This window comes from Phyllobates terribilis, unplaced genomic scaffold (assembly GCF_046119375.1).
Source record: "Phyllobates terribilis strain yellow unplaced genomic scaffold, ASM4611937v1 Scaffold_11__3_contigs__length_659146591, whole genome shotgun sequence".
In the NCBI taxonomy this organism is placed as follows: domain Eukaryota; kingdom Metazoa; phylum Chordata; class Amphibia; order Anura; family Dendrobatidae; genus Phyllobates; species Phyllobates terribilis.
In genome coordinates this window covers 232,575,511-232,593,426 of record NW_027362771.1, presented here as the reverse complement: position 1 = coordinate 232,593,426, position 17,916 = coordinate 232,575,511, and the positions used below count along the sequence as shown (strand labels likewise).

At 46.0% G+C, this 17,916-nt stretch overlaps 2 protein-coding genes across 2 annotated transcripts in view; both read right to left on the bottom strand.

The window, feature by feature from the left end:
• MAPK12 (mitogen-activated protein kinase 12) overlaps positions 1–17,916 on the bottom strand; it is a 132,815-nt gene that overhangs the window by 52,853 nt on the left and 62,046 nt on the right. The gene's annotated exons all lie outside the window — the stretch shown is intronic.
• Positions 5,554–16,398, bottom strand: LOC141165605 (uncharacterized). The gene is made up of 3 exons (XM_073651324.1): positions 15,915–16,398; positions 14,929–15,792; positions 5,554–5,613 (listed from the first exon to the last, which is right to left on the bottom strand). The coding sequence occupies exons 1-3, from the start codon at positions 16,251–16,253 to the stop codon at positions 5,554–5,556; spliced, it is 1,263 nt and encodes a 420-aa protein (XP_073507425.1). The 5' UTR covers positions 16,254–16,398.

Below are 17,916 nucleotides of genomic sequence, written 5' to 3'. Positions count from 1 at the left end.
GCAACCAGTAAGTATTTTAATGCATACACTGTACATGCATTACTGCTAACTAACAAATGGGGAAATAAAGTAAAAAGTGGGAGTGATATATTATATTATACATTTTTAATCTATCATGTGGATGACCACTTTATGTACCTGCATTTATGTTCTTCTATTGGAGTGGCCACTGGCGCAGAGTGGAGAGATGGCCGCACAGGTCTCAGGCTCTGACCATTCATTATATTTTCTACACTCCTTTGTTTGTCTTTCAAATACTTTGCAATTTAATAGTGCATCACAACAAACACAAAATTATATTTTATTAATTAGCAATTTAACAGGTTAATTTAACCAATGGTACAACTTAAGGCCTGATGCACACATCCATGAAACATTGACTGTTCTCACATCCGAAGACTCGGTCTGACCGCCTGGTCTCCCGCAATAAGCCAACTGCTCTACAGGCAAACATGAATCAGTTAATCACCAGTTGTGAGACCCAGTGGTCACAGCATATGAAAAATAGCCAAAGGCTGGGGTCACAGCTAGTGCTCGTCGCACGTGTGGCACATGTCCAATGTGCTGCTAAGAGTCTTCCTAAATGTCACAGCAACTTTCTGCAGCATAATTGGAAAGGAATTGCTAAAGGGACTTTATTCCTCAGCACTTTACATCTACAATCTACATTCCCCATCAGTATGTCTTTGGTGTGTGGGAGGAAACCCAAGCAAACAAGGGGAGAACATACAAACTCCTTGCAGATGTTGTCCTTGGTGGGATATGAACCCAGGACCCCTGCAAGGCTGCAGTGCTAACCACTGAGCCACCGTGCTGCTGTTTTTTTGGCCATGCCCCCTCCCAGGCAAGCTTCCTCACTTTTCAAAAAGTTGGCTTATCTTGCCATGGATAGCGTAACAAGTCTTTTTTGTGCAAATACGTGTTGTGCAAAAATTTTGTGACTTTTCAAAACAGTTTTATACCAGATTTCTGGTGAAAAGGGTTTTGAATCAGCCCCATAGCTTTTATTTTAGCCAGTTTTGACAAATGAGAAACATAATGCCATTTTACCAGCATATTGTAGTTACATAAGGCTAGGCCAACACTGGAAACAGAGACACCATCGCACCTTTTTGCATTTTAAATTGACAGAAATCCACCATTAGGAAACCAAGTGGTCTCCTAATAGTCAACGGGATAAGTCTAGAAATGTTGGGTCTCCATCAAAGGATGGATCCGATTATTGCAGAAGTTACGTTTTTCTATTGCATTATATTAACGCTAAATACAACTGTGAACCTTGCCTAATTTGCTTCATCCCAGCACAGCTGCATTCATTCCCAACCCCAATAATTGTAGGAAGCCATCCAATGTGTCCGCCAATCTGACTACCAGGCCAATACATGTTCTCTTGTATAGACAGGAGGTTTCCTCCCCTACTCACCCACCCACTATACATGAGACTTTGTGTAAAATACAGGATTTTAACATCCATCAAATCCCTTCTGTCAGCTCTTAAGACAGCTTCCCTCCCCACCCAGCTTTACCATGCAAAAAATGCTGCTGAAAATATAATTTCTGCCTCATCTATGGGAAGAAGAGTGCAGTGATCTAGAAGGAGAGTTCCTAAATTAAAATAGAAAAAAAAAAACAACTCCCCTGTCTTATAACAACTGTCTGTACAGGGAGTCCAGTGTTCTCCTATGAGATACAGATTGATCATGTACTTCCATGCTTGCTTGTAGAGTAGACAAAAAGAAACCTATCACAAGCAGAAGGCAAATGACACAAAACTAATGCTAAACAGCTGGGGAAAGCGCTAATATGAATCATTTGAACAGGGGCCCCCCTGCCCCCTCCAGGCTGCATCCCCAAAAGGAAACATTTTTGCAATGCATAACCTACTAGTGTTTCTTTTTTTTTTTCCTAGCATTTTCACAAACTCTGGGATTTACAACAAAGGCAACATCAGTAAGAAAGTAACTAGATTTGCCTCCTTAGGCTGTGTGCCCACGATGCATTTTTGGTGCGGATTTGCAGCGCAGAAATGCTCCAGAAACACATAGCATACCTTATCCCATGACTTCCTATGACATTCTGCAAGTTCTGTGCACATGGTCAGGATTTTTTTCTGCGTGGATTTCACTTGCAGAAAAAATCCTGACATGACCAATTCTTGTGCGTTTCTGCAAGCAGATTTTCCTATACAATGCATTGGAAAACCGCATGGCAAAAAACGCATCAAAAACGCATGTGAAAACTGCATGCGCTTCTTCTGCCAATGAGATGCAGAAATGCTCAGGAAATTTTCTGCTTCATTTCTGCATCGTGGGCACATAGCCTAAATTGGGTTTCAATAGAGCACCATTTAATAGCATTTATGGACTCAGCCCACAAATGTAATTGGACTTCATAACCCGTTCATAAACCATTGCTCAACTATCATCATCAGTCAGTTATGGCATGTGTTGTGTCACACACCAAGCACTGTAGGGTTTAGTTCAGGAAAGACAGCATTATAAAGGTTTCCTAGGTAACAAGCTGCAAGGCATTGAAACATTTTGTCCTCTGCTTCTAGATATCTACTACTTACAAAAGCAGGTAGAAACAACATATAGGTAAGACGCTAGAGCAAAAAGCGGAGTGGCAGAAGAGGGACAAACTTCAATTCTAAAGAATCAGCTCATAACTTGACACCCATGAAATATTACAGAATGCCATCTCAATTATATTGAACACTAGCCAATTTCATAAAATACAATACTGGAGATGAAAGAATATAGAGAATTGCTTTCTCCGTTTATACAGTTAAAGGGAATCTGTCACACTCCTGGGCGATATCAGACCTCTATTATGGGCATACAGGGTATAGCAAAGTAAATCTATACATACCTGTATGGCCCATAGCAGAGGTCTGATTGCAGAGAATAGAGCTTTAATCAATTATTTTTTCCACAGGCTTGGCGTCTGGGGGAAGCTAAGCAATCTCCGCCTATCTGCTTATTATTCCCCCAAATCCTCGCCTCTCTTCTTAATTATCATATCCCCCCCTCTCCCCTGCACGTCACAGGGCCCTGTGCTCCCTGACTTCCGAGCACGCTCACATAGCGCGCGCTTTGCTTCATCCCGGCCCCGTCTCTCCGTGCTCTGCACCGCAGGCGCCGTGGTGGGGCGGGGGGGGGGGGCACTGTCACTTTCCGGCGTCTGCGCAATAGAACCCTGCGGCGCAGAGCAGAGGTAGACGGGACCAGGATGAAGCAAAGCGCGCTCTATGTGAGTGGCGCTTTGCGCATGCCCAGAAGATCAGGGAGCACAGTGCACATCACAGGGCCTGTCACAGGCGTGATTTTTGACATCATGCTGATTGACAGCCGGCTCCCTACTGCCAACTTTTTACACAGGAAGATGCAGAGAATCTTTTGCGTCAAGCAAGACATCATTTTACCCAATGAACGAGCATTTTTTGCCGGATGACCAACAGCCTGTATAAACGGCGAAATTATCTTAAAACACTCATCTACAATTGTGTTGCAGTTTCAATGCAGATTTACAAGAAGGCTACCGCCTCACATTAAGAATGCGGTGCAATCTGCAGGCATCATGCTACAGAGCAGGAGGTGCTGGGCAGATTGATATACGGGGTAGATTCACAATTGCTCGTGCTTTCTTTTGCACTTTTATTTTTCTTAAAATTCATTGAACTACCCGCACCATTTTGAAGAATTTGAGACAAAAAAAATATATATCTATCTCTTGGCCATAGTTTTGTGGGAAAGGTTCAATATAACTTTGGGTTTTCCAGGCTCAACAGTGATTTCTCCAATCACTATGACTGTAGACTGCCATTTTGCACAATTCCAAGACTCCCCTCTATTTCCAGCGTGTTAAGGCGGTCAATACGATCACAAGTATGAAATTTGCATAGTTGTGGTTCCATGCTGAATAGACTCATCAGTTTCTTTCAAGGGAGAAGAGGAGAAACTAGTTGGCATCTGTGGTCACAACTAACTTGAGCTGCAAATAAAAGGAGGAATCCTGACAGTGTGGACATTGCATACGGTCTCAATTCAACATGACTGAAAAAAAAATGTATTTTAATCCAGGAAAACCCTTTTAACTTCTATTTATTCTTGGCTTTTCCGTCAATTGGTCATCCTTAACCAGTGACTGACAGCCTTCCTTGTGTAAGTGTGAAGACAGAGATAACAGTCAGTTACTGAGTAAGACCACCCACTTGACTGAAAAGCCAAGAATGAGCAGACGTTTAAATGAATAAAACATCTTATTCTGAATCTTTTCCCAAAAAAATCTATACATCAATCTGCTCAGTTATCCAGCATGCAGATTGGATTACATTTTCTATGTGACAAGTTGTTTCTAAAGTTGCAGAATAAAAGTGTCGATTAAATCAAATCAAATGTCAGTTTCCCTGGATTTTTGTTTTGTAAGGTTGCTTGTGCCCCAAACTGCAGCATGGCCCTATGTAGGCAATTAAGTTGCAAAAAAAAAAAAAAAAAAAATTATTTGCATATGCAGTTATACTGATGTGCTTTGAACAACATTGAAGGTGTTCGGACTCTTGGGCCCAGATTCATCATGAACGTCATTGTTCACACCAGTCTTGATGAGGGGAGCATGAGAGTCAGATGTGTCCGATTCATTAATATGCACACATCTATTAATTAATCAGGTGTATCTTAACAGTAGCACTGGCCAAATCAAACGTGAAAAATGGCGTAAAATTGCTGCAACTTTCCAAAGTGTTTTACACCAGATTTCTGGGATAAACACTGATGAATTGGGGTCTTGGTTCTCCTGCTTAATTTGGGCCAGGGAACTATGCATGGACCTTTAAGGTGTACTTTAAAAAAAGAAGATCTGTACGCTCACCTGAAATGTCTATTTTTGGCCCAGTTCACACTATGTTTTAGAGTTCTGTTTTTCGATTCTTTATCAGAAAAAAAAAAATATCCATCTCTTGACTGTAATGGGGTTTACTTGAATTCTGTTAGGACATCTCATTTTAACTTCTGGTAAATATGCAAATTGTCTGTTCAGAGAGGAAGAGGACTAAAACTCTAGCGCCACCCTAAAAGTCAATATGGACTCTTTAACGAGCCTTGCTACATGACTTAGGACCGGGATGTCAAACTCAAACACACAGATGGACAAAATGAAAAACCTGGACAAAGTCGCGGGCCAACCAGTATACAGTATAATGGGCCCCACATAGTCCTCCATACAGAATAATGGGCCCCATATCGGGGTGGTGGTTCTGGTGTCGCGGGCCAAATATAAATCACCCTGTGGGCCAGATTTGGCCCACAGGCCAGAGTTTGACATGTATGATTTAGGATAAAATCCAAACCTGGATCTCAACTGAGATTATGGAAAATACATATTACAGCAAACTGGTATCCCTTGAATGGACAGGAGATAATTGATGGCCGTCGTCCCCCCTATTAGACGAATGTAGGCGCACCTGTCCATATCAAAGAGTTTGGGCGACATTCTAATTTGCATGGCGGCTCCAGTCAACTCACTGTTGGTCGATTGGGCATGTCAGATTTTGGACTACTGATCACATTGTTCTTCTGAAGATAAGTTGCCAGCAAAGATGTCCGTTGGCGCATTCTAACAGAACAAAGGACCACTTAGCCAAAAGAGTACTCTTGTGTATGGGAAAGATAGCTGTTAACTGAATGATCGTCCGAAGCATTATTCTTCCAATGGCCATCTAATGTGTATGAGGGCCATTAGGCCATAGCCCCACTATCAGTATTTGGTCAGTATTTTCTCTCAGGAGTGGGAGCCCAAACCAGTAGTGGGTGATAAATGCAGAATTGGTGACTTGTTTCTATTATACCTTTTCTCAGATTGTCCCTCACCTGGTTTCGTCTCCCACTCCTGAGAAAAAATACTGACCGAATACTGATAGTGGGGCCATGGCCTTAGATTTCAACTTGCCTAGTCCTTTGCTCCTGTGTGAGATAAGTTATTTTCAGAGGTATCTGCCAGCAGATTATTCCCTTTTCCCATTTAAAACTTATTAGGTCAGAGTTGGCCAAACCCAAGGATTGTGGTGGGACTGGCTAATCATTTGTCTTGCAGTGGATTTCTCCTTTCTCCACAGTGAAAACACAAGAACGCTCAGTCAAACAGAGAACTCATGTATGGAGCAGTTGAGAGAGATAGCCGACTGCTGAACAAAAGTTTGATTGCCATCTTGTGTATGGCCAGCTTGACTCACAATTTCAGCCAATCAGGTTGTTTTATGGGGAAGTTGGAAGAATGAGCACTATCCTATGTCTACTTATGGCTTAAGGCACAATACTGACTGACAATAGATCTTCTGCAGATCTTACTAAAAATAATTGCATCTGCCAATCATAGTACATGTTTCTATGAGCAGCTTTAAAAGGTTTGACCTGTCAATCCCTCTATTGCACCCCATCTGTATAAAACCACTTGCACAAGTGCTCTTATAACACCCCTTCCTTGGCACATGATGCATAGAAATAACTACTATAACATTTATTACAGCGTGTTGGAAATCATTTCAACAGAGCTTGTATCTTTGTAACCAATTAAGAGTGAACATCTCATCTCAGACACATGTACAAACCTACAGAGCAGCTTTGTTCCTTGAGAATCAGAACAAAAACATTCTTGTCAGTACACTACAATATGTTAAAGAGCACTAGTCACCAGGTCAAAAGTGGATAGTTTTTGCCCTTATTTTGTTCCCCTGATTATTCAGGGTTTTTTCCCCATATGGTTACAGAAATGTGGGCCTTTTTAGTGTGCTCAATATACCATATATACTCGAGTATAAGCCGAGGTACCTAATTTTACCACAAAAAACTGGGAAAACGTATTGACTCGAGTATAAGCCTAGGGTGGGAAATTCAGCAGCTACTGGTAAATTTCCCCACTCCTGGTATGCATGGCCCCCCTCATCCATCCCCACTCCTGGTATGCATGGCCCCCCTCACCCATCCCCAAGCCTGGTATGCATGGCCCCCCCTCACCCATTCCCAAGCTTGGTATGCATGGCCCCCTTACCCATCCCCAAGCCTGGTATGCATGGCCCCCCCTCACCCATCCCAAAGCCTGGTATGCATGCCCCCCTCACCCATCCCCAAGCCTGGTATGCATGGCCCCCCTCACCCATCCCCAATCCTGGTATGCATGGCCCCCCCTCATCCATCCCCAATCCTGGTATGCATGGCCCCCCCTCATCCATCCCCAATCCTGGTATGCATGGCCCCCTTCATCCATCCTCAATCCTGGTATGCATGGCCCCCCTCACCCATCCCCAATCCTGGTATGCATGGCCCCCCCTCATCCATCCCCAATCCTGGTATGCATGGCCCCCTTCATCCATCCTCAATCCTGGTATGCATGGCCCCCCTCACCCATCCCCAATCCTGGTATGCATGGCCCCCCCTCATCCATCCCCAATCCTGGTATGCATGGCCCCCTTCATCCATCCCCAATCCTGGTATGCATGGCCCCCCTCATCCATCCCCAATCCTGGTATGCATGGCCCCCCTCATCCACAATCTTGGTATACATGAGGGGGGCCATGCATACCAGGATTGGGGATGGATGAGGGGGGCCATGCATACCAGGATTGGGGATGGATGACTTTAATGGCATAGCATGATCCGCAAAACGGATAAGAATAGGAGAAGCTCTGAGTCTCATGGATCGGACATACGGATGCATTTTTATAACGGATGCGTGTGTGGATCAGTTAAACCAGGGGTTCACAACCTTTTCAGTTCTGAGGGCCACAATGTCCGATAGAGGCAGATCATGGGCACGGTATTCCCTTCTGAGACATTTACTGCATTCAATGTATGTGCCATAAATATCTAATATGTGAGAGCCCTATAAATGGAACCAGCACTTATCAGGAAGGTAGATGTACCCTTCTCTACATTGTAGCCAGAAGCTGAAACAGTCAAGAGTTTCCCTGCTACTATAAACTACAACGAATATAGCAGCATTCATGCATAGCCACTTCACCTGATCTACTCCTTTCTGTGCTATAGGAGTTAGGACTCACATTTTGACTCACTGTTAAAATATGGCTGCCCCACAAATGACTACACAGCACACCATTAATAATTACCCATTCTTTCGGTGCTACACACCACTTGTCTACTCCATGACATGGAAAATACATGTGACCAGACACTATGCAGAAGGTTGAAGGGAGCACAGAAAGGTATCGTGGGCCACATAATGCCACCAGATCGCAAGGTATAAATCAGAGTTAAACTGTACGGATGTGTATAATGTGTGAATGCAGCCTCAAAGCACAAAATGGACCATAAAGTGGAATTATTATAAGAGTACCATGGGAAAAAGGAAAGGTTATAAAATGTCCTGTTAATTCTAACACTGAATGGTTAGGCTATGTTCACACATTACTTTTTTGCTGCAGCCAAACCCTGATCTCTTGGCCGTAAAAAAGCTGCAGACAAAAAGCATGTTTTCGTAGCTTTTTGGCTGCGTTTTTCAGGATCCCAAAGTTCAGCTTTGCTTCCACAATACAAGCATAAACAATGCAAGGCATTTGGCCACCAATGCAAGACGTATGTGAACCCATAAAACAATTTTTGGAAAAAAGGGCAATTTGATAAAAAAGCTTTTTCCGCTAAATAATTTTAGGTCTGAAAAAAATAGTGACTATTCTGAACAAAAAAGTTCATATTAGTTAATATGAGGGAGAGAAGTTGAATCGGTCAGGCGTAGTCTACCTAAGATGTTGGAAGTGCATTGGGTTGGTAGACATTGTTTACTTTCCCTTATATCACCAATTTCATTAAACAGTACTAACACTAATAGTCAGTCAGTCATTTTCCTGTGAGGACACCAAGACATTTTGATTTAAACTTGGAAAATCAGAGGTTTAAACGGTTTTCAAATCGTGCCTTACCTGCTTTTTTTATACTAAAAACGCTGCAAAAATTGATGGTAACGCTTTTGCGGCTTTTTTGCACTTACTCATCTAATATATATAATCGTCTTATCCTGTCTGTCTGTCCTTCTGTCCAGGAAATCCCGCGTCGCTGATTGGTCCGGCCGCGGCCAATCAGCGACGCGGGATTTAAGAAAAAAGATGGCGGCCGTTAGCGGCTCATCTGCCGCACGGAGGTCAGCGGCAATGTAGCCAGGAGATGACCGGCGCTAGCTCGGTCATCTCCTGGCTGCTAGCAGCAGAAGGACCCCGACCGGCGGCGCCGCTGACCTCCATGCGCCTACCGTCGGGAGATCAGCGGCTAGGACCGCTGATCTGCCGACGGCAAGTGTGAACGGTGGACCAGGGAGCGGCGCCGCCAGTCGGGATGCTTCTGCTGCGAGCAGCCGGTCATCTCCCAGCTGCTCGCAGAGGAAGTACCATCACAGGCAGCGCAGCTCCCCGGTCCTCACTAATACGACGCTGATTGGTCAGCGAAATTAGCGCGAAATTTAAAACCCCGCTTCTCTGATGGGTCGCGCCCAGTCGGCCGCGCTCAATCAGCGACTGTCGCAGCACGGCCGCGAATTGGCACTGGATTTTAAACACGCAGGCCACCGTCGGGAGATCAGTGGCATTAGCCGCTGATCTCCTGACGATAGCCGCATGGAAGTCAGCGGCGATGCAGCCGGGAGATGACCGGCGCTAGCCGTTCATCTCCCGGCTGCTCACACCGAAAGTACCAATCAGCAATTTGGGCGCCAAATTTAAACTCGCTCTCCAGTACTCAGTAACACGGTTCGCTGATTGGTTGCGGCCGCTGATTTTGGTGCGAAATTTAAAACCCGCTTCTGTGATTGGTCGCTCCCAGCCGGCCGCAATCAATCAGCAGTATTGGCGCCAAATTTAAACCCCGCTCTGCTGATTGGTCACGGTTGCTGGCCGCGACCAATCAGCATTATTGGCGCCAAATTTAAACCCTGCTCTGCTGATCGGCTGACGACCGCGTCCAATCAGCAGAGCGGTGTTTAAATTTGGCGCCAATATTGCTGATTGGTCGCGACCGGCGACCAGCATTATTGGCGCCAAATTTAAACACCGCTTTGCTAATTGCTCGCGGTGGCTGGCCGCAACCAAGCAGCGATATTGGCGCCAAATTTAAACACCGCTCTGCTGATCGATCGCGGTTGCCGCTCGCGACTAATCAGCATTATTGGCGCCAAATTTAAACCCCGCTCTGCTGATTAGTCGCGGCTGCCGGCCGCGACCAATCAGCGATTTTGGCGCCAAATTTAAACACGCTATCCAGTCCTCGCTAACACTGTTCGCTGATTGGTCTTGGCCGCCGCCTGCGACCAATCACCGATATTGCCGCCAAATTTAAACACCGCTCTACTGATTGGTCGCGGCCAGCAACCGCGACCAATCAGCGATTTTGGCACCAAATTTAAACACCGCTCTGCTGATTGGTCGCGCTCGGTCGGCCGCATACATATTCTAGAATACCCGATGCGTTAGAATCGGGCCACCATCTAGTTGCTTTATATGGGTGAAAAAAAACTGCAAAAATGTTGAAAGAATTGTCATGCTGCAGTTTTCAAACTCCGTAGAAAAACAAGTGTGTGCATGAGATTTCTGAAATCTCAGCTTTTGCTGGTACTGTAAAAAGCAGCTTTTAATTTGTATATAAAAAAAAAAAAGCGCAGCAAAAATGCAACGTGTGAACATAGCCTTATAGTGCAGGTTGAAATTTTATTATTGACAAATATGTTTATGCTTAATTTATAGCAATAGTTATTCTTTGCTGTTCAGGTTATTTCAATCACGGGTATGGCCAAACACCATCTGTTTTCAGGTGCGGGGATCCATATTATGTCATGTTCATGCAAACCCTTAAGGTTGCAGTCAAAGAGCCCTACACTGAGGCTTTCAATCATACACGATTGCAGATATAGATCACATAGCTACAAATACATTCACAACAAGGCCCGTAAATTGAAGGGGTATTCCAGTATGCAAAAACTTGACTTGTGCTTGAAGTGGAATGAAGGAAAAATCCACAATATAAACTACTTACCCTAATTAAAAAGGAACTGTCAGCACAGAATGACTGTTCAAACCAAGACCCTTTAAATGGAGTCTGTTATCACTGTCCATGCACCTTGACTAAAGAACTAGTGCTGCAGCGTGAGTGGGCAGAGCAGAATTCCAGTCCAGAGCAGGTGGAGTGATAACAGCACATTCACTGTATAGTGAGCAGTGACTGTTACAGCCCCCAGCACCGCCCCTGTGACTGGGAGTGTGTGGCAGCAGAGAGGAGAAAGATCCTAGTTACTTACCGGTAACGGGATTTTACAGAGCCCATGACAGCACCACCTGAGAGAGGGTATCCGCCCACCAAGGACAGGAACCTACTGAATAAAAAGGCGGTACCTCTCCTCCGCATCAGTTTTTTGTTTCAGAGCATGAGAGGGCCTCTGAAGACAGGTTAATACATAACCACCACCTCAACATATGTACTAAACACCTTAAAAAAAGTGCACACCACAGTGATAAAGGGGAGGGAATTAATAGGGTGCTGTCATGGGCTCTGTAAAATCCCGTTACCGGTAAGTAACTAGGATCTTTTCCCCTTCTCCCATGACAGCACCACCTGAGAGATTTATAGAGATTAAATACCAGAGGGAGGGATCACCGCTTGCAACACCCTTCTACCAAAGGACAGATCAGTAGAAGAGGAAAGGTCAAGACGGTAATGTTTGTAAAATGTAGCAGGGGATGACCAAGTTGCCGCCTTACATATAATGTCGATAGGCACATCCGCCTTCTCAGCCCAGGAAGCAGCTACCGCTCTGGTGGAATGGGCCTTCAGGTTCTCAGGAACCGGCAGATTGCTAGAAGAGTAGGCTAAGGTAATAGTATCCCTGACCCATCTAGCTATGGTCCCCCTTGTAACCTTAAGTCCTTTCCTAGCCCCCTGAAAGGATATAAATAAAGCGTCACTCTTTCTCCAGGCTTTTGTCACTTCCAAATACTGGACTAACACCCTCCTAACATCTAAGGTGTGAAGCTTATATTCCTCAGAATCCCTAGGATTAGGATAGAAGGAAGGGAGAGTGATTACTTGCGTCCTATGGAACTTGGAGGCTACCTTTGGAAGATAGGCCGGGTCTGGTCTTAAGATTACTCTATCCATACATACTTGAGTGAATGGATGGTTAATGGATAGTGCGTGTAAGTCACTGACTCTACGAGCTGATGTCAGGGCCACCAATAGCGCAGTCTTTAAAGTTAAGATTTTTTCTGAAACCTTCTCTAAGGGCTCGAAGGGAGGTTTGGTTAATGCTTCCAGAACTAAATTAAGGTCCCAAGGAGGCATTCTTGGAACAGGAATAGGTCTGGATCTATGACAGGCTTTAATAAATCTAATGATCCATCTATTTGCTGCCAAGTCATAATTATACAGTGCCCCCAGAGCAGATACCTGTACCTTAAGAGTACTGGTGGCTAGTCCCATGTTTAACCCCTTCTGGAGGAATTCTAGTATGGCCTCAATAGGAACCCTCCCTTTGGCAGACTGACCCGAGGTAGACAAGAACTTAGCCCAGGTTCTACCATAGATTCTAGTTGTTATCGGCTTTCTACTTGCTAGAAGGGTAGTAACAAGATCTGGAGAAAACCCCCTTTGCGTCAATAGCGACCTCTCAAAATCCAAGCCGTCAAATGCAGGCCCGCTCTTTGGGGATGACAGACTGGGCCCTGCCTGAGGAGATCCGGGATGTCCGGAAGAACCCATGGATCTGCTTGGGACATTCTCTTCATCCAAGTGAACCATGGTCTCTTGGGCCAGAACGGGGCGATCAATATAACCCTCGCCCGTTCCTCTCGGATCTTCCTCAGGATAGTAGGGATCAGTACTAAAGGGGGAAAGGCATAAGCTAGAGTGAAATCCCACTGAATCTGCAGCGCGTCCACCGCAAACGCCCCCTCTTTTGGATTCAGGGAGCAAAAGGTTTCGGTCTTCCGATTGTGTCTGTTTGCAAACAGATCTATCTGGGGCTGTCCCCACCGATCCACAATCTGCTGAAAAACGACTGGATTCAACTCCCACTCTCCTTGTTTCAAGATGTGACGACTCAAGAAATCGGCCTTTATGTTCTCTTCCCCTTTTATATGTAGTGCCGAGAGCGTAACCAGCCGACTCTCGGCAAACCTGAAGATCTGATCCGCTATTAACATCAGAGGGAGAGAACTGGTACCCCCCTGATGATTGATGTAGGCGACTGTTGATCTGTTGTCTGACATTATCCTGACGTGAGGACCCTGAAGAACAGAACTGAATTCTTTTAGCGCGTTTCTGGCTGCCAACAGCTCTTTCATGTTGGAAGAGAGGCTTGTCTCGCTGTCCGACCAGAGGCCTTGTACAGAACGATCCCTTAGGTGAGCTCCCCAACCTTCCGCACTTGCGTCTGTTGTAATTGTATCCGACACCTGGAAGGTCCAAGGAACCCCCAAAGATAGGTTGACCGGAGATGTCCACCAGTCCAGGGAGTTGATCACAACATCTGGAAGAGATATTTTCCCATTCAGGCGACCTTTGAGCCGCCTGTCCGCTGCCAGAATCTCCTGTTGAAGACATCTGGAATGGTGCTGGGCCCACTGAACCGCCGGAATGCAAGACGTCATTGTACCCAACAGAGACATTGCACTCCTCAGGGTGATGGTCGGATTGCTGACAATCTGAGATGTTAGGGATCTGATCTTCAGTTTCTTTTCCTCTGGCAGAAGACAGGTTTGGTTTTCCGAGTTCAGAATGAGACCCAGGAAAGACTGAACCCTCTTTGGTTCCAGCCTTGACTTCTCCAGATTTAACAGCCAACCTAGGCGTCTTAGACTGGCCATGACGTCCGCCAGGGCTAGAGCACAGAGTTGACTTGATCTGCCCACTACTAAGAAGTCGTCCAGATAATGGATGACTAAAATATCTCTTTCCCTCAAGTGCGCTGTGACCTCCAGAATGATTTTTGTGAAGACTCTCGGCGCCATGGAAATGCCAAAGGGAAGAGCTGCGAACTGAAAATGCCTTACGTGCCTGCCGAATTGTACAGCTACTCTTAGAAACTGTTGATGATCTGGCAAAATCGGGACGTGGTAGTAGGCGTCCTTCAGATCGAGGACGCACATAAAACAGTCCGGAAATAACATCTTTATGGCTGATTTTATTGTTTCCATCTTGAAAGGCCTGTAGATTAAATGGTCGTTCAGTCTCTTTAAGTTCGCAATGGTCCTGAAGGAGCCGTCCGGCTTCTCTATTAGGAAGAGGGTCGAATAGAATCCTCTTCCTTGCTCGGGTGCAGGTGTTTCCACCAGAACTCCTTTCCTGAGCAGAGAGAGAACTTCCTGCTGTAAGGCTATCTGTTCCACTAAACCTCTGGGGGCTGATATTTTGACAGTGTTCTTGGGCCTGCTCTTGAACTCTAGTGTGAGCCCCCTCCTGATTATCCCTAAGATCCAAGAATTGGATGAAATTTTCTTCCAGGCAGGCAGGAAGTGGGACAATCTTCCTCCCACCTGGGGGGGAACTGTCACTTAGGGGCTTTCTTATTCTCGGAGGAGGGACCCCCAAACATGAAGCCTCTGCTATACGGCTTTCGGTCTTTCCAGCTACCTTGGTCTCTGGGAGCTTTACTGCGGCTGTATTTTCTCTTCCGAAAGGAACTGTTAAATCGGGAACCAGACACCGTGGGAAATCCATGTTTTTTGTCTGCGGCTTTATCTAGGATGTCATCTAGACCTTTGCCGAACAAGAAGTCCCCCTCACAAGGGATTGAGCACAGTTTAGACTTTGACTGCACATCTCCTGGCCAGCTCTTGAGCCATAGCGCCCTACGGGCTGCATTAGAGAGGTTTGCAGACCGGGCAGCCAGCCTAACTGAATCTGCCGATGCATCTGCCAGGAATGCAGCCGCTCCCTGCACAAGAGGAAGGTCTGATAGAATTTTCTCCCTGGACACATTCTCCCTGATCTGGTCTTCCAATTGTTGAAGCCAGATCATCATAGATCTAGCAGTGCAGGTCGCTGCTACTGCCGGTTTAAGGGCCCCTGCTGACGACTCCCAGGTTTGCTTAAGGAAGGACTCCGCTTTTTTATCCAGCGGGTCTTTTAAGGCTCCTAAATCCTCAAAGGGCAGAGTGGATTTTTTTGAAGATTTTGAAATGGCCACGTCAATCTTAGGGGTTTTGTCCCATTTAGCCGCATCCTCATCCTCAAAGGGGTACCTCCGCTTGGAGGATGACGGCAGCTGACCCTTCCTCTCCGGTTTCTTCCATTCCCTTTCTATCAGAGATTTAATCCTGTCATTGACCGGGAATGAGCGTCTCCTCCTTTGGTCTAAGCCCCCGAACATAACATCCTGGACTGTTCTGGGCACTTTGGTATCGGTAATACCCATAGTCCCTCTGACGGCTTTAACTAGTCTCTCAGTATTATCAACCGAAAAACAAGGTCTGCCCCCCCCATTATCATCCGAAGACTCCGATGACGATGAGGAGTGATTAGAGGAGGAAGGCAGTTCTCTCGTAAAACGGGACTCCACTGATTCCTCTGATTCTGAAGAAACTAGTTTTCGCTTCTTCTTTTTGAGTGAGGTTAAGCCTCTTAAAGACTCTCTGACCTCTGTCTGGATTAGATCCTTTAATTCTAAAGAAAACCTGGGGGACTCCTCTGCAATGGTTTTCTGAATACAGTCTGAGCATAGGTTTTTGGCATAGGAGGTGGGAAGACCGATTTTGCATAAAGCACACTCCCTGTTTTTATTTTTAGCACTACACTTCTTCGCCTCCTGCCCCAAGAAATAAAAGGAGAAGAAGGAGGAAAAGAGAGAGAGAGAGAGAGAAGAGCACATTATTCAAGGTGAGACTTTCACGAAGATCACTCACCACACTGCCGTTCAGACTAGGGTACCGGAGGCGGTGGTTGCCGTTCACATGAGGGCTCCCATCTGGCGGAGGTGGACTGACGAAGTCTTTTCTGACCAGTCTTGCCGGAACTCGTACGCCCCTCACTGCTGTGACTTTGTCGATGGGAAGATTCCCGTTCCATTTGTTTGAGCTGCTTGCGCTGCTTTGATGGCTGTGGCTGCTGCTGTACTTCCTGTGGCGGTGACAGCTGCTGCCCAGGTGACTGCGGTTCCTCATTCATCATGGCGGGGATGCAGACACCGCCATCCTGATTGCTCCCCATCCTTAAAAGCAGTAGGGCTCCACCTCCTTTAGGCTCCTCCCCTTCCGGCAGCGTGCTCATCTCTCTTTTTCCTTTTTTTTTTTTTTTAATTTTAGCCAGCTGGCGCGCTACCCGCAGATCCACCTGCCTCTGCGCGTGCGCAGCCCAGCGGCACCCGGCGCGCTTGCAGCGGGATGACAGCTTCCCACCCGCGCAGACCCGGTTTCCGGCGCACTCCGTGATAGGGCGCGTCAGCACCCCGCGCGTGCGCAGCCCGGACTTCCGGCGCGCTCCGTCCGAGGGTGCGACGTGACCCCCACGTGCGCAGCCCGGAAGACCTGCCGGCCGGCGCGCTTAGTTCATCTTTGCGAGGCGCAGACCCGGCCGCAGGCCCCGGCGCACGCGGGGAGGCATCCGAAGGAAAACAGCACCTCCTCCCCACACGCAGACCCGGGCAGCAGCCAGACGGGCTGGGAACAGGGACCATCTGCTGCTTCCACGGCCTCCAGGCCGCACCGTCCATAATCCAGGTACGTGAGGTACCACCTGGTGAGGCTCCCATCAGGGACAGGAACCAAAAACTGATGCGGAGGAGAGGTACCGCCTTTTTATTCAGTAGGTTCCTGTCCTTGGTGGGCGGATACCCTCTCTCAGGTGGTGCTGTCATGGGAGAAGGGGAAAAACTTCCTTTTCTCACTGTAGCTACTCTTTGCTACACTGCCAAAAATTATTCAATTGTTATTTACTTGCAGATTAGCACTATTCAGATGAATAGCATTTGTGATAAATAGCATTTTCTTTTTAGCCAACTGGTTCCCTTTAAATCTTTTCAGTAGTTTCCCACATAATCACTCCTGATCACTAACTGGCTCAAAAATCTAATGTTCACGGTTTGTTACCTAGGGTTATGACCTATACTTCCACTTCACCAACTGAGTGTGCCCAGTTCCAGCACATGGAGTTATAAGGATATCTGCCAGTACGAGCAGGACATCAATATCTGTTGATACACGCTGAAACCCATGCTCTATCAGAAGAACTGACGTTACTGGCCCTAGTCACCTCCTGATGAGGAAGTGAACACAGACGGAATACCCCTTTAATGATGTCTGCCTGTTCATAGTCCGTATTCTTCTTAGGAAAACAACATCACTCATAACCACAACATATTTTTCATTAAAATATAGGAGTCGAAAGACTTGGATACTGTTTGGGAATCCCTTCTTTCCAAAAACAAATCCATCCATCTCATATACAATCCATATATTAGACTGAACAGAGCACCAACTGCTTTATCTAGCATTAATTACTAACACCATCATTTTGGCAGAGAAGAAACATACATTTCAGGCAATTCAGAGAAGACCTTTAGAACCTCCGGCTGGGGACCACAGTAAAAGACGCAACTAGGCTGGTGCCGCCCTGGGCCGGCTTCTCCCCATAACACCCTAGTTCAATTGACAGATCAACTCAATGCTATTTACTGTCCTACATGCTTGGAAAAATATACATATTTTCAATCTGTATTGTACGATCTGACACAAAGACTAAACAAAATATCACCGTCATCAGAAATTAACTTATGCAAATGACAGGTTCCCTTTAAGTTTAACTGTCCCCAGGTTGTTGTTAGTGATGCAATGTGCATCACTAACATGCTTTTTCCATGATAATCCGTGCTATAGTCATTTGCCATAAGTACTTTATATAGTTATAACTTACTTGCTCGTTCAGTCATAGGGGT